Source organism: Monomorium pharaonis, chromosome 11 (assembly GCF_013373865.1).
Source record: "Monomorium pharaonis isolate MP-MQ-018 chromosome 11, ASM1337386v2, whole genome shotgun sequence".
Lineage (NCBI taxonomy): Eukaryota > Metazoa > Arthropoda > Insecta > Hymenoptera > Formicidae > Monomorium > Monomorium pharaonis.
The window spans coordinates 324,750-341,776 of NC_050477.1; the positions used below are offsets into that span (position 1 = coordinate 324,750).

The window sequence follows — 17,027 nt, forward strand, 5'->3', positions numbered from 1 at the left end:
GCATGGTGATTCCAATCTTCTTGGTCCCGCGGTTATTCTGCCGCGAGAGTCTCGGGTTCAACGCCATGGCAAATGAGCAACTTCGGTCGAATGTGCCTGTGCCTCGCTACATCGTTAGAAACCGATTGTTGTTACGTAAGTAACTACTACTCCTTCTTTTTTTTTTCGTAACCCGTGCTTCGCTTCTTTCCTCGTCGCAACACGAGGTTACGAGATGATGACCGACACCACTCGTTGAAGTCGCTGATCGTCTTCGCGAGCCTCAGTTTTTCCTGATCTTTTATCAATTCTCGTTCATTGATTTATTTATTAGAAACTGCATTTTTTTGATCGTAAGAGCTAATCTCACCAATCTAATGTGTAATAAAATTAAATTTTATGACTTTTTACAAGTTGCAAAATGTAAAACTGATCGATCATTCCGACCAAATTTTTAATTAATTTATTTTAAAAAAAATTGCTCAATTATTAATTAAATGTATTATTTTTGTCATAAATTACACACACACACACACACACACACACACACACACACACACACACACACACACACACACACACACACACACATATATATATATATATAAAGATTACAGAAAATGGGAAAACAAAAAACCAAATAGAATATAAAACAATTTTGAGTTCTATAGTTGGCAATTTATATTCAACAATCAACAAGTATTTTAATACGTATCAGTTGAAATTGATTAGACTATTACCTGATAAATTTCTAATTAAGATCAAATCAAACGATATAGAATCAATCAAAGTCAAATTTTTAATTAAACATTTCGTTGTTTTAAATATTTTTTACTTAATTATCTCATTAAATAGTGAAAAATTAGTGATTCTATTCACGTCAGGTGGTATAGATACTTTCTTATTTAATTAATGTTCTAATTAAGTCAATCAAAATTGCCGCCAACGTGTTCAAGCGAACACGTTACTGGCGTCGTGTTTGCGTGTAGGTGGTACAGATGGCGCCAAAAAACCGCATTATGACACGCACTCTTGTCGAATGAAATAATCGTACAGCTTTCTCGGCTTTCTCTTAAAAGGATCTCAAACATAAATTCCAGTTTTAAATACCATCCTAAATCACTTTTACAGACTTACAGTCCATTTCTATCAATTAATTTTAATCTCGATTTAACTACTTTAATTTTTTTATTAATTCTAACAATGTTTTATCCTCCTAAAGTAAAAGAAACATTGATAAAGATAAACATTATTCCGTCTTATTTGTCAGTCTGCACAACATTAGAATATAGTGGTAAATTTTAAGAAATTTTCAAAATTTCTCAATTTAAATATCGCGATTTGGATTTTCGAGAAAGAAATCATATGAAAGCAAATTTCGCCGGTCAAAAGAGCGAAAGTTAAAAGGATCGTGAGCGAAGGAAAGGAGTTGCGCGTCGGAGAGAAAGAACGAGAAACGTCCTCCCACGAAGAAACGCGTTCGTGTTCGGCGCGCCGTGCGAGAGGAAGCGGAGCTCTCTCACTCGCGCTTCCGTGGCCGCCACGGCGCGCGCGAGAGGGGCCCATGGTGCGGCGCGCACGGCCCTGCGCGTGACGCGGTCAGTGATGCCGTAGCCAAGGCGACCGTAGGTAGCAGACAAGCAACACCACTCCGGCCAGCCGTCCACAACAAAGTATAGGGGGTTCGTCGGAGTGTGTCGCCCCGCCGCTCTTTTCGCGCTCCGTGCGTGCCGGCGCGGTGCGTGCGTGCGTGCGTACGTACGAGCGAGCGAACCTAAGAGCCGACTGTGGTGCGCGGTTTCCTGGGTGACGAGCCCGTTGTCGCCTTCCGCAGACCGAGGGAGCAACGAGAGCGAACGAACGAGCGAGAGAGAAAGAGCGCGCGCGCGCGCGCTCGCGCACAGGTTGAAAGAGAGTGAGAGAAAGAGAGAGCACACCCGCTCGACGACGACAACGACGACGACGACGACGACGAGACACGTCGTTCGGCCGCGCAAGTGCGCCCGGGCGCCGCTGCGTTCGAGCACACGCCATTCATGAAGACAGGTGAGTGCAAAAGTGAGAGTGAGACAGAGAGGGAGACAGAGAAGGAGACGGTCGGACCTCGTCCGTCGTCGTTTGCGCTCGCGGAGCCGTGGCGAGTGTCGACGGAGACGCCGCCGTCGTCACGGATTGTCCGTCTCCTCGACGATTTCTTGTAGGCCGTTATTGCACGTCATGCTCATGAGGACGCAAGAACTCAGAGAAAGAGCCTTCCTGTCTCCCTCTGTCAGGACTCTAAATGTTTTAGCATAAACGTAGAGTGTGAAGTATCATTGGTCGAGTTATAAGTTCAATCACTTGCAGATGCTCCCGAGTAAAGCGATCCGTTCGTCAGAATTAAATTTCACATCAATCTGTTCAAGCGAGAAGCTGATGAGCCATAGAGTGGAGTGTGGAGAACCTGTAATACACATTTGGGGCTTCTTTTTCAGTAGTTTTATGATTTCAGTTCTTTGTACACGATATATTGATCCGTTGAGGGACGCCGAATGATTCCGGACTTTACGTTGAAGCAGGATGATATTCTCTTTGTGATATTCTCTCTTTCTCTCTCTCTTTCCATGGGGAGATCACAAATAAGTTTCATAGATACCCCTAATTTGTAACGCATTGGCGAGCCCATTATACTTCTACGAGGGCGCACCTAACGCGAAGAAGATCCACGAAGATTTCCAATTAAAATGGGTTTATCAATTAGGTGAATGCGATCATCTGCCCCGTAACCCCGAGCTGGCGAACATATTAATCTTCTCTCAGCCATCTTCCCTGCCTCGATTCACAAGTTAGCTTGTCTGATACTTGTTGCAAATGTTGTTGCGTGTCTAACTTTGAATTCTCTTCTACCCATTTTCCCAGTCAGCGTTTGTTGTTTGATTTCGCGCTATCTGTCCCTTATCTCATCGTTTTGCTTTTCACCATCTGCATAAGTTCTCAGCCCACACAGGCTTTATCTGACTCCAGGTGCATATTGCTCCTTCCCATAGGACACTGAGACCGAGACCATGGATATCGGTAAAAAATGTAGCCTCTATGAACCTAAGTAACGGTTTCTCATATACAAATTATACAGAGGATAACACACGGTGAAATATACGTGTGAGATACGTAAATACGTCGTATGGGTAGGAAGAACTTGGAGAGACAACAGAAGTCTCCCTCCCTATCAGCCATGCATGACAGAGGCCAGGTGCACGTGTGACATTACGCGTGTAGGTAACAAACACAGGAGTATCATATCAGCCTACCAGTAACATTTGCAGCAAACGCTATATAAGGATATCTTTCTAAATATAATACTAAAATATTATCAGAAAAGAGAGAAATAATATAACAGATGTTTCCTGAAACTTCACTCACTCACAAAGGGACGTGCCGAAAGAATTTAATTATATTGATGAAAATCTCAAATTAACTTCAAACAATTTTATATATATAAAATGCAAAATTATAAAAATTACCGTTAGAAAATAACGAATACTCCCCCTTTATTTGCTCGACACTTTTATTCGTAGTTAATGTGAGTTTGGTCGCATTAGGGCAAGAATGTCAGGGCTGTTGATGTAATATTAGTACATCTCTCCACTGGTTCTATATTAATTAGCTAGTATGTATATACCAAAACAGAAAACATCGGATCCTATTACCCAATTTTCTCCCGAATATTATCGAGTAACGACGTCATAGATTTTCTTATCGGGATATGCAATTCCATCTTGTCTTATGATATAATTTTTAACATCAGGATACAAAGCGAGGGACAAAATAATATCGTGCACCTTATTGTATTTCATTACACAGTTAACGGAGAGACTCTACGGGAAGCGAAGCACGGTCACCTTTCCCTCGCGAAGCGTATTAACGCGGGGTAGCGCTTATTAGCCCCCGGGTCCATACTTGGACGGAAGGAGGACGGTGGAGGGTTGTTGCGCGACTCAAGCCGGACTCTCGGGATAATGCTCTCTAATTGCTTTCGTGATCCCGGGGCCGCCTTCATTGATGCAACCCTCTTAGAGCGGCGGAGTCTCGCGCGCGCGTCCAGTCACGCGTGGGTAGCGGGGCTCTCCGAAGCACCCCTCGCGCGAGCGTCCTTTCCCCCCCTCCCCTCCGCCATGCCAGGCCGATTTCTTCCCCCTTGATACATTGTGTTTGGTACCTGCCGCCCCAACAGGTACATACGCGGGGGCGCCGATATATACACGCACCATGATACACGCGCGTAATAATGGCAGTGACGTGTACCGCTCGTATCGTGGGTTTCCCGCCGGGGCTTCTCTTTGATCTGCGGATTATTGAATGCGCCACACCTGCGAGGAAAGTACGTTTATTGCGATCTCTATCGCGCGATATAGGTTAGGACGGCGGCCGGGACGCGGGTAGTGGGACTTTTATCCCCGCATTTGTGACGTTTCTCCCGGCAACGCGCGCGTGAGCCGATTGCATTTCAACTCGAGATCAACGAGATGTTTTTCATCTCCCGAGTGGAAGTCTTATTTTAGCGACTCGGTAGAGTGCTAAGGTACTTTTTCTCTTTCTTTCTTTCTCTCTCCCTCGGTGCTCTTTAGCGACGATTTGATTTATCGTCAGATTTATGCAAAGCCACGCCGAATATGAATAATTTGTTTGACAGTCTTGTGACTATTATCCAGCAAATAGTTTCGAGTTTTATTTAAATTTTTTAAGAAATATTTTAAGGAAAATATTTACATGATTAATGTTACATTTATTTAAAAAAAAATTTATATGTGTAAAACAATGGTTTCTAATTTGATTTATAGAACAGGTAATAGAATTCTCAAATTTCTCAAGCTATACTCTAACAAATTATTAAAAAAATTTAATATTTGGAAAAAATGGTTTCTAATTGGATTTTTATAGGCAATCTTGAGAATTCTATATAGCAAATTTTATGTGAAATGAGAGTAAACTTTATGGAATACAATAGTTTATGTTTAGGAAGAGATATTAGAAGTGATACTTTACTTAGAATTAATAAAAATATATTTGATGTACTTTATGTGCTCTGTTTCACAATTACCAGGTAATATTCCTGCTCTAGTGAGTCGATATTGACATTGAGGGGTTGCGAAGGCATGTCGTTCTTAAAGATCTCCCTGCTACCTCTGGAGGTGGAAGATGTTATTGATATTTAACGTGACGATGTATGTGTGTATATATATATATATATATTTCTCTCTGTTATAGATTCGTCTCTTCAGCGGAGAGGTAGTAGTAGCGGTAGTGGCGACGACTCAGTGGGTGCAGAGAAGAGAGGCAAAGGAGTGATTGCCATGACTACGACAGGAGCCCAGTATGCCCTTGCAGCAGCCTCTACCGGGGCTAACAACAGTGGGGGTAGCTCCACGGCAGCGGTAGGGGTAGATTCTAAGCAGAATGTGGTTGTCGTGACTACTACCTCCAGCTCCAATGGCGGTGGCAGTGGGGCACAGACTCAGCCTGCCAGAGGCCAGCAGCTCATCACTGTCGTGACAAATCCTGATCCCTCCAGTCCAAATAATCTACAGCCCATTCAGGTTAGCAATATTATCCCACATTATTTTTGCGTTATGCTTCTTGCTGGTGTGATTTGTGAGTTCAATCATTCTTCAAGAGTTATAAATACAGTGATCTTAAGCTCTGTAAGTAAAATGTGATTCATATGTCAAATTACTTTTCCTTCTCTCTATTGGTTTCTGCTATTACAAGGCAGATAAGAATATATAATCCAAAGAATGTGGAAAACAATTTATTCAATATGTACATGTGATTTCTCTGGCTATTATGGCATCTGTTTGCAGCGCACTTTTATGCTGTACAGCCAATCTGATAACATATATTTGAGCCATCTGTTCCTAGTGACTGATAAGAGTAATACACACAAATGTTGAAATAAAATCCAAGTCACAATTCTACCTGGGGCATATTAATATTTGCATACGTGCAAGAGGCATACGTAATTCTTTCTTTTTAAAAAATTTCTCTTATGAAAGTGAGACATGGGCCACGAGGACACGCATACTATAAATAATAATTTAGGTTTTTGTTCAGGATTCGCTTGAAACAGCTGCAGATTCGTCCAACGGTTCAACAGGTACGCCAGCACATGTTACAGCACAGGTAGTGGTCAATACTACTCACTCAGGCCAGCACACGCTGGTGGATTCCGACGCAGCTTCCACGTCAACTGGCACCATCGTCAGTGGTTCCCCGCACTACATTACAGTTACAGGTATAATAATCAAATATCAATTTTCTACTCCTGATATCAAAGCAATCAAAATTGATCCTTACTGTAATGCGCGGAAAACTTAATTGCGAACATAAAATTGCAAAACATTAAATATGATACAAATATACAGATAGAAATTAATTTCAAAACTTAATCGCAAATAAATTTACTATTTGCGGCAAGCACATGAGGATCAGTTTGAAAGATTATAGTATCTGAGTAGAAATTGGCCCTTTCTATGCTGCTGAAAAACATGCACCTCTGTACTTCTACTCTGACCACACTAGGTACCAGTGACTCATCATCCTACGCGTCCCTCACAACGGCTGTAGGTGAGGGCAGACTATAAACAGCATGCCTTTAAACGTCCTATTTATTATCTATACATTTTTAATTTTGTAGAAATTATAATATTAATGAATGAATTATTAGACACTGATATCTAATATTCAGTTTATTTTATCTGTACTTATCGTCGCTACGCGTTGTCGATAAACGTGAATATGTGTATAATTTAGAGCTCTTAATAGTCTACAAACTTACCCTCATTCTATCCAAGTGCAGTGCCAAATATATTTTTGATGACTTTTAGTTATCAAGGAAATTTCTAAATCGATGTAACAGTATGTCATAAACATTCTTCTAGAAATTTTCTTAATAAAACTTATCTTAATAAAATTTGTTTCATTTACGCTTTATATGTGTCGATACAAATGATCTATTCATATACATTCAACCACGTTTTTTTTTTGTTTCAGTGTCCGGCGACGCAGAGGCGGTGGGGTCCGAGTCAGTCTCTCATCCAACTTACGTTCAGTATGTCGAAGGGGATGGTTCCACGTATATACCGGCGAATGGCCAGATGTAAATGTCGCAATTCTCGCGTTTATTTATTCATTAATTTACGGAACGCTCTGTAACAATCACGTAATATTCTGCGCAGGACATATCCCGTTTATGCTGTCGGTGAGGCGGGAGCAATGTACACTCCAGCTTCGGGTCAGTACTACACTCCAGCAACAACCCCAGTAACATACGCACAGGTAATTGTACGCCCAAATAAAGTTACTATGTAATAATTATCGCTATATAAAAAATTATCTTAATATTAAAATCACGTCGATATTAAACGGTACATTATTTGTGTTACAATCAGGTCACGGGACAAGGCACAAATTCAACCACCGGACAGCTGTTGTCACAGGGCAACGGCACATACTTGATTCAACAGAGCGTAGTAGATGGAGACCCGACTCACGCGCTCATATCCGCCGCTGCGCGCGCTAGCCCGCAAACGGAAACTGCGGTAAATTGCATGTCCTATGTTCTTTCTCGGGCTGCTCTTTCATCTTTTTTAGATGCTGAATAAATTAGTCTCAATTACATTGAATGATTAACGTACACTATTTTGTGACGATATGACATATACATTTATGCCTTTATCGCTGCAGGCATGGGGATCTGTGCTCTGCATGATTACAAAATGGGCCGTCAAAATTTATACCAGATCTCATTACAGTAGTTTTAACGGATATATAATAATTGTTTAGCAAATATCAAGAGTTTGTCAGAATGTATGCTATAAACGGGGTGTTCAGTAAATTGTAGTGCAACCAGTGAGAAGATATTTTCTCTCGAAAAGCAAAAACAAAAAAATGTATCTTACATTTTCTCGACATTATGTATATGAATGAATGCTGTAATATCGTTATGGTTTTTAATATTTCCTTGTAGTTTTTAAAATAACTTGTATTACGGATTCCAGTTTTATGAAGTTCGCAAGAATTGCGAACATTAGTACTTGAAGAGAAGTATTCTTGTCCATTCCCTTAATTCGGGGGGTTAACGAGGTATCGGTATGTTGGGTTGTTTGATAGGAGGCTGTGGTTAGCGGTGGTGGCGGGGCGTACATGATCAGCGGTAATTCCGGAGGTACCACTGTCACCGTGGAAGAGACAGCGGCAAACGTGACGCATGCCACTAGAGTCTCCCAGGCCACCGTAAGCCAAAAAAAGCCGATTTCCTACTTTTCATAGCTTGTCTGGCGCGTTACTAATCAGTATCTGTTATTTTTCATTTTTTCGGCATGTCTTTTGTTAAATTGCTTTGTATTGCTCTAATGTTTTATTATGCATAGTTTGATTTCTAAAAGTCTTCTTTCATGGAGTTCGCGAAAAGGGTTACGTAATTGATAAATCTTTAAAAAAAATAAAATTACATATAATTAATTTTTGTTTATTGGTTATGTAAATTTAATTCAATTTAATTCAATGAGTATCTTTTTCTGTAGAATGGTATAGTTACGTTTTTTATAAATTTTGTTTTGAAATTTTTAGCAAAGTTATATATATATGATCTTATTTACATTATCTTATATATTTTTAAAAATAAAAACTGTATAAAAACATGTACAAATATTAATTTCTCATTCATTGATTTAAATAGGTACAATGGCTATTAGAGAATTATGAAACCGCTGACGGTGTGTCTTTACCAAGATCCACTCTCTATAATCATTACCTACGCCATTGTTCTGAAAACAAATTGGATCCTGTAAACGCGGCGAGTTTCGGGAAATTAATACGCTCTGTATTCTTAGGATTGAGGACGAGACGTTTAGGGACTAGGTAAAAATCTTCTTAATAATTAAAGGAAACATTTAATGATTATTAGACATCTTTTAATTATTTTTTTATTGTAGAGGAAATTCAAAATATCATTACTACGGAATTCGTGTGAAGCCAAGTTCGCCTTTGTCCGTACTGAATGAGGATGGTACATCGAGACAACAGCAGAGTGCGAACTCTCAGAATAAGAGATTCAAATTTGTCAATCAGAAGCAGGAATCATCCTACGAGAATAACACACATACGAATACGAATATCTCTACCAATTCCTCGCCGCCGCAGTATCAGCAGTATCTCGGCGAAGCAAACGGCGCTATTCCCGATTTTCCAGAGATCTTTATTAGTCACGACTCGTCCCTGCCCGAGGATTGCACTCTTGAAGACATTGATACGTTCCGCAGCATATACAGAGAGCACTGCGAAGCATTCCTTGACGCAGTATTGAATTTCGAATTTGCCACGGTAGAAAGCCTCTGGAGAGAATTCTGGCGCAGCCAGGACAATAATAACGGTGATGAGTGTGAAGAGGAAAAGTATTTGTCAAAGTATGATATTAAAATTTGTATACACTTTAAATTGCATCCATTTTTGTATTAAAAATTAATGTGTAGTTTTTTCTGATACATTTTTTTTTAAATTATGTAAGTGCATTTATTTGTACATGTTACCTATAGTACATTTATATGTATAAATTTATATTTTATTTTATTAAAATTTTCTTAATGTGTGAAATAAATATCTTTTATTTTTACTTTTCAGAACCAAACTATATCAGATGTGTCAATGTACGGGAGTACAAGACTTTATCAAAAAAGTGGACTATACATTCTATCAGAATCTAGTCGATGTTTTAATGCCTAATGTATTGCGACCGATACCAAGTACGTTATTATAATTTATTATGGTTATTCTGTTTAGATTTATGTATTAAATAATTCTTTTTTCTGAAAAGGTTCGTTGACACAGTCTATTCGAAATTTTGCAAAGGGATTGGAATCTTGGTTGCAGTCAGCAATGGCCGATTGTCCTGAAGAAATGACACAAATTAAGGTATTATTTTATTTAAATTAATATTTGATATGTTAATGATATATTAAAAAAATATTTTTAAAAGTTATATGCGAGTTGTATGCAGTACGTGTAATTATTTTTGGTTACAGTTAACTGCAGTGTCAGCTTTTGCTCAAACTTTAAGACGCTATACGTCATTAAATCATCTTGCACAGGCCGCGCGAGCGGTACTTCAAAATTCTAGTCAAATTAATCAAATGTTAGCTGACTTAAATCGCGTTGACTTTCACAACGTGCAAGAACAAGTAAGTTGCAAGTAAACCTGAACAAGCATATTAAAACATTTTTAGATAATCCTTTCTATTTTATATACATATGTATATTTGTGCGTAATATGCTTACAAAAATGTAGTGTACATACGTCTGTCTTTTCAGGCATCTTGGGTATGTCAATGTGATTATGGGATGGTACAACGGCTCGAAGCGGATTTCAAAGTAACATTACAGCAACAAAATTCATTGGAAGATTGGGCAATCTGGTTAAAAGGAGTCGTGACTCAAGCACTTAAACCACATGAGGAGAAACCAACATTTGCTAAAGCTGCACGTCAATTTTTACTCAAATGGTCGTTTTACAGGTATACATTTTATTTTCCGTCACATTGATGAATGTCTTTTCAATTAAACTTATCTATTATGCCTTTCATACAGCTCGATGGTTATTCGAGATCTTACTTTGAGGAGTGCTGCGAGTTTCGGATCTTTTCATCTTATTAGATTACTTTACGACGAGTACATGTTTTATTTAATAGAACACCAAGTTGCTATCGCAACTGGGACTACGCCAATAGCTGTAATGGGAGACGTTAGTATACTTCAACATATCTGCTTCAACATATTGCTTGTTACAATATTTGTGTAATGCAATTAAATATTATATCTTAAGATTATTCTAATTAAATCTTAATAAAATTTATCCATAACATTCTTCTTAAAAGGCATCTAATCTCGTATGAATCGATTTTATTCACTGTATTTATTATATTTCACAAGATGCTAAATGGTTGCTTCTGTTTCAGAAAAGTCAAAATTGCTCTTTAGTTAGTAGCTTTGGAGCAACGTCCAATGGAGGTGAGACATTACATTACACAATTTTTGTTTGTTTTTATCAGAATTGTATTACTATTATTATTATTATTATAAAAATTTATTTGATACAAGTGACGCAAATTGAATTTCAGATGCGTCTAATGCGAGCCAACCAAAACGTATGAAGCTAAGCTAACTGTGTGCCTACGCCCTTTAGTTTATGAATAAACCCGTAAAGCACACGAAAATACGAAGATACTAGCACGAAAGCATGCAGGCCTACTACAAAAGAAAATAAACACTAGTCTCGTAAATTATTATTTTATATAACGTCAAATTATAATTATGACATATAAGAAGAGGATTTTTGCATAACGCCTATGATGTATACAATTCAAGTAAGTCTGTGTGATATAAAATATAGAGAGGTATTGTATTGTATTCCGCGAAAGCCTTGTCTCATATACAGGTATGGCGCAGGTTTAAACTATCGCTGGCACGATTTTAGTATGTTAGTATATGTCAAATCTAGTCGAAACATCTTTGGAAGGAAATAATAAGAATATACGGGACCATGAATCTATCATGCTCTCACTAAAACATGTAAGAAAAGCTCACTCGATTGTGTTTCCTGTGATTTATTAATTATTTTAGTTATATATTTAATTATATATTTATATGGAGAATTTAATTTTTTATACTGATAATATATATTATTAGTTACATGTTATATTAATACTCGTTAAAATAAATTTATAAATTTTATTCATTTTTATATTATATAAAACATAAAACGCAACAATAAATATCCATGCGTATCCATTTTTTTTGCCGTGAATAAAGATATTCAAATTATTTGATAACACGTATAAAGGAAACTACATTGAGTGGGCTTAAAATGATCATCAGTTTGTGCAAAGGAAAACGCGAAAATATAAATTCTCTGCCTCGATCAGAGTAGAATTCACTTTTGTTCGCGATTCCAGTGCACAAATTAAACGCAAACTAATTAACAAAAATCCGCCCTACCGACGGTAATATGTCAAAAGTATTCCTATCGGAATATTAGATTGCTGTAACGGTATATAAACTTTTAAAGTTTACACACACATACATATATCCGACATTCATATTTTTTAATGTAATTTATTGATTGAACACATCGAGCTCTGTGTGTGAAAATTTCGTTTGAGAGCAGTCTATTGCAGTCGGTTACTATTCTCTCAGTATAATTAAACAAATAGTACAAAATTTTATTGGAAAAAGAGTAAGAGAAAAATAGGAAACGGAGAGACGCGAGTATCGAAAGATTGTTTTAATTTACTGATAGAATATATAGCAGTGTGCGTCTTATACGTTGGATGTGTACATATTAATGAAATGTAGCGAATGAAAATACGTACGATTGTTGAAATTAAAAAAGAAAACTGCAAAATGTAATGATAAGCGCGATAAAAAAAAGAATATAATGATACAAGCGTCCCCAACCAGTTCAAAAATCGGTTGAGGATACTTACAACTAAAAATATGTGTCGGTATATGTTTTGTATTCATAAGCACTCCAATAGCGTCTTTTGTATTGTAAAAATATTAGATTGTAAGTACTCCGGTATTGCTACAGTTTCGTATGTTGAGTTTAGTTTGTTCATATACATTATTTAAGACAATTTAACATATATTAGTGTAGTTGCAGCGCATGGATCTTTATTTATTTGAAGACGATGTTCAATCGTCTTACGTTTCAAGCGACGAGTATTTATAATAAAGCGTTCTATATGTATAATCCGCGACAAGTTACTTCTTAAACATCGAAGACATTTAATTCATTAATAAAAAAAAAAATTAACAGATACAAATTTATTATGTTGTAACATTGGACAATGAACAATTCAACATGTCCATTTTTTTCACGATAATTTTTTGTATTTTAAATATAATTGTTGATTTATTGTATACATCTTAAGTAAGCTATACATTTTGCGAGAAGCGCGCCTACTGGCAAAACAATCTGTTTGATGTTTAAGTGTATGTCAGAAATATTTTTAAATATTCCTTATGACGCATATATACGTATACGTATATGTACAGGTGCGTTTACAAACTCGCAGTTTCAACGAAACCAAAGTGTACCATTGCATAGCTAAGACTCGTTTCTGTAATTTTTGCATGATAAAAACGCATCGACAAATCCTATGTCTGCAAATTATTTTTCACAATTTTTGTTATTGATTTGCAAGAAAAGTTTGTATATGTATATAGATATACATACACATACATACACAATGCGAAAAATACACGCTAGAAGAATAACGAAATCGCTTATGCAAATCAATCGAGGATTTCATCTTTTATAGCCTGATGTTAGAATTTTATTATCGCGGGTTCTTTTGAACATGAGATTAAAATTCTTTTATTTAGCGTCACATTTTTCATGGCAAAATATAAAGTCAATATTTTGTTGTTTTGTATAAATTTTGCAACCGTATTGATTGATTACAGAATATAGAAGTTTTCTTGAATCTTCAGAAATGATCTAATAGTCAATTAATAACGTCTGGCAAGCTTATCCTTCGATATAAGCTTGCCAGATGTTAATAATCGTTTTGATCTCACATAAAATATTAACCTTAAATGTATTGTGACATCCCAGGACATAACAGTATAAAAATATCTCGCAAGTTTGTTTTTACACTCGAATAAAAATTGCAGTCTGAATGGCGCAAATGCTAATGATGATATCGCTCGAGAATGACTTGGTAGAATTGCTGATTTAGAATGAGTATTGTTTTAATGCGTGATGATGAAGCGAATTGATCTCCGATCAATTCGCATCGACGTATTTATTGAATCACATTTTCTTGAATTCACGACGAGGTTGCGATATTAAAAAAAAAAAAAAATATTGCGAAGAAGAAAAGGGGAAAAAGAGAAAAAAGGTGCCTTTTATTTCATAAAGATGAAAGGACATGAGTCTCTCTTTTCACATTTCATTCTAATAGTGAACGAACAAACATAAAAATCGTATTCAATAGCTGTATAAATGAAGACGCCTGTTAATTTAAGAACACGACCGCTTTCTATACGCTTGTAAAGAAAGCAGGCCTTGCGAGCTCTCGACCTTGCAGTCGGCTATTTATCAATTGGAGAAATATTTATGATAAATGCGCCGATGTGTCATTTGCGACCACAGGCTACTCGGCTATTCTTCAGTTTACGCACGGCATGACCGTTTGCCACTTACGTCCGTTCCTTGACATATTCTTTCGGCGTCCGAATAATTTAATTCTTTCTGCATTTTCATTCCTCATTTGTGTGCGAGAACGCGAACGTATAGGGGAGCGCATATCATTTTCGCTTTTTCGTTGTCATCCTCGACTGAAACTTTGCGTCCACGTTCCCGCGAACGTTTCCTCTTCCAAGCTACAAGTGATTTAACACAAGGGTACTAAAAAAAGAAACGAGAAACCGGTTTTGGGTTGTTCGCGACTCGCGAATCGCAGGATAAGCGTCTCGCCACCGATGGAGATATATATATAGAATACGTGCGTTTATAATTTATTGTGTAGGATTAACGCGTGCTAGTCAAAGAGAAAACTTGGTAGTGCGGTCTGAGGTGGTGCGAGACGAGAAATAGAGGGGTGTGTGTGAGTGAGTGAGAGAGGGTGAGAGGGTGAAAGCACATCGCGCAGAGTACATCGAGCAGAGTCTAAGATCGTTTCCGTAACTGTAATGAGCTTATACGTGTAAAGATATAGAGAATGAAAACTTATCGTCGATACCTATGTGTACCTAGAATGTAAGGATATGGGGGCGACTCAACGAAGGAAGAGTCCGAATGCGGGAGCGACCCGGCCGCTGCGAGGAAAAGAAATAGGACGTCTTGCCGTAACTTGCTTATGAAACGTGATACTTAATTATATAAGGTCGGTTGGAAGTCCGAGATTGGGGCATAAGAAAAAGAGGAAGGGGAGAAGAGAAATCCAGAAGGAAAGCATTCTTCGGCAGGTTTTTGCAGCAGCCGCCGCGTCGTGCCCGCTTCTTAATGAAGAGAATTCGCTCTAATAGTAAGTTTTACAAGCTCGCCGCGGTAGACGGCAGGTCGAAAAGATAGTCCGATAGTAACTGTACTGTACGCAAGATCAAACTCACATATTGTGGTTTCCTATGTTGCGAGATAAGTAAACACACGGCCTTAAATATATTTCTGACTGTACGAAGAAGAAAAAATAGAGGACTAGGGAATGAGGATTGATGGGGAGGATTTAGGGATGCGGGACAGGTCTGAAAGAGAGAGAGGGAGAGAGAGAGAGAGAGAAAAGAAATTGCGACGCATTTTTTCTTATAACGTATAGAAGATATTTTGATACCTCCAGAGAGATTTGCACAAATCAAGTGTCATTCGTTACTGCTTGAATAAGATTATTTTTACTGAATGCCGCTCAAAAAGAGAGAAAGAAAGAAAAAAGAAAAAGAGAGAAGGGAGAGGAGAGAGAGAGAGACAACAGCGAACTTAGAGTGTAAATCGAAACGCAAGAATCTTCGAGAATCTGTGTGAATGTGCGAATTATGAAAAGTGAATAATAAATCTATGTTTAAAACTTGTAATTATACAAAATCTCGAACTTCGCATGTCCCATGTTATCCTCGGCGAATCTTTATATGAATTCTTTTAATTCTAATCTACAGTATGCTTTTTATTTCCTGTTTCTTACTTTTGGTCTTTGCTTCTTTGCACAATATTTTATCGAAATTGACGAGATTGAGATAAATGATTATCGAAAATAATTTAAGTAAAGCCTCCGGCACACGATACGATTTTTCATGCTAGATCGTATACGAGACGTCTTACTACGTATCCTCATTGGCTTACGATTGGTAACAATTATCCGAGACAATCAAGACACATATTAAGACGCCTGGTATGTAATCTAGCATGAAAAATCGTATCGTGTGCCGAAGGCTTAAGAAATAGCAAAAAATACTGTAGATTAATCTTTAACCTTCCGTTTTTTACGGATATGTATCTATCGCTATAATTTACAATAATCCGTATTTTATCATGTGCTTTATTTATTTTCTCTATACTGCCGCGTTCTTTCAACTTCTTCAGTATCGAAATCTCGTCCGAGTAAAAAAAAAACGAAAAGAGCGTGACGATTTATCTTATCGCAGCCGTTCGTGCAGTAATCGCAATGTTGAAATGTCACACACAAAGTCTTTTTTCCCTCTCGAAAAGTAAATCTTATTTTCGTCGATGGTTAACAACCGGCTAGTTAAACGTTATCTATGAAACGCACCGTGCATCGGAATTATAAATGCGTAATATGATGTTACGATTGTCATTCATTATCACCGTATTGCATTCGCATTTATGTTACACAATATTACAATATTACGTGCTGTTTATTCAATGACGGCCGTTCAATCTAATCGTCAATTATTTCTTCGAATTAAAATTTAATTTACTGAGTTGGAATTCCGATTAATTTAATCGGCAAAATTGCTTAAGACAAATTTTTTAATAACACGTCGCTCAATCTTCTTTTTCCGTTGAACACAAATAGCAATTTTGAAATAATACAGATCTTGTTTGATAAATTAATTCTCAATATAATAGTAGAGATATTTAATAAATTAATCCTCAGTTGTCGCTAGAACTGCTTAAGGCAAAATTCCTAATTATACAATTCATTAATCTAATGTTTTTTTTCTATTTGTGAATAAAAAATTAAAAATTTGAATTAAACAACACAAGCACCATACTTGATGAATCAATTCTCGATGAAATCAATCGGCAGAATTATTCAAAGCAAAATTTCTAATTATACAATTCGCTAATGTCTATAATCTAATCTTTTTCATTCGCAATTATCCACGATGACTTTGATGGACATTTGTCAAAGTCATCATTGCTGTTCACTTTGATGTCCATTTTACATCTTTCTCAGAATTCTTCGTTTCTCTCTCGACACTTTTCTCCTACATGTCGAGAGAGATTGACTCAACGCTGCGTGATTTAATTCAAGATGTTGTTCATATCATATATGTTTTCT

The 17,027-nt window shown here is 37.3% G+C and overlaps 1 protein-coding gene across 7 annotated transcripts; it reads left to right on the top strand.

Moving 5' to 3' along the window:
- The first annotated feature begins 599 nt into the window (after window positions 1-599).
- LOC105829733 (DNA-binding protein RFX2) lies at window positions 600-15,579 on the top strand. 7 transcript variants are annotated; one of them, XM_036293649.1, is made up of 18 exons: window positions 600-2,025; window positions 2,326-4,336; window positions 5,224-5,552; window positions 6,055-6,247; window positions 6,535-6,579; window positions 7,006-7,111; window positions 7,191-7,290; window positions 7,404-7,553; window positions 8,125-8,247; window positions 8,693-8,874; window positions 8,949-9,419; window positions 9,634-9,755; window positions 9,827-9,924; window positions 10,035-10,190; window positions 10,321-10,523; window positions 10,597-10,750; window positions 10,965-11,016; window positions 11,127-11,216. In XM_036293649.1, the coding sequence occupies exons 2-18, from the start codon at window positions 4,315-4,317 to the stop codon at window positions 11,168-11,170; spliced, it is 2,550 nt and encodes an 849-aa protein (XP_036149542.1). In that variant the 5' UTR covers window positions 600-2,025; window positions 2,326-4,314; the 3' UTR covers window positions 11,171-11,216. The 7 variants fall into 7 exon arrangements, with proteins under 7 accessions (XP_036149542.1, XP_012524239.1, XP_012524238.1 ...); XM_012668785.3 differs by lacking the exon at window positions 2,326-4,336 and having other exon boundaries at window positions 601-2,025; XM_012668784.3 differs by lacking the exon at window positions 600-2,025 and having other exon boundaries at window positions 2,032-4,336; window positions 11,127-15,579.
- Window positions 15,580-17,027: the final 1,448 nt, after the last annotated feature.

What these genes read in the sequence shown, in the direction of transcription:
- LOC105829733 (XM_036293649.1), top strand. Translation starts at nt 4,315, where the DNA reads ATGCGCCACACCTGCGAGGAAA. An exon ending in GTCCCTCACAACGGCTGTAG is followed by an intron (nt 6,580 to 7,005) that starts GTGAGGGCAGAC and finishes TTTTTGTTTCAG; the next exon opens with TGTCCGGCGACGCAGAGGCG. An exon ending in CAATAGCTGTAATGGGAGAC is followed by an intron (nt 10,751 to 10,964) that starts GTTAGTATACTT and finishes CTTCTGTTTCAG; the next exon opens with AAAAGTCAAAATTGCTCTTT.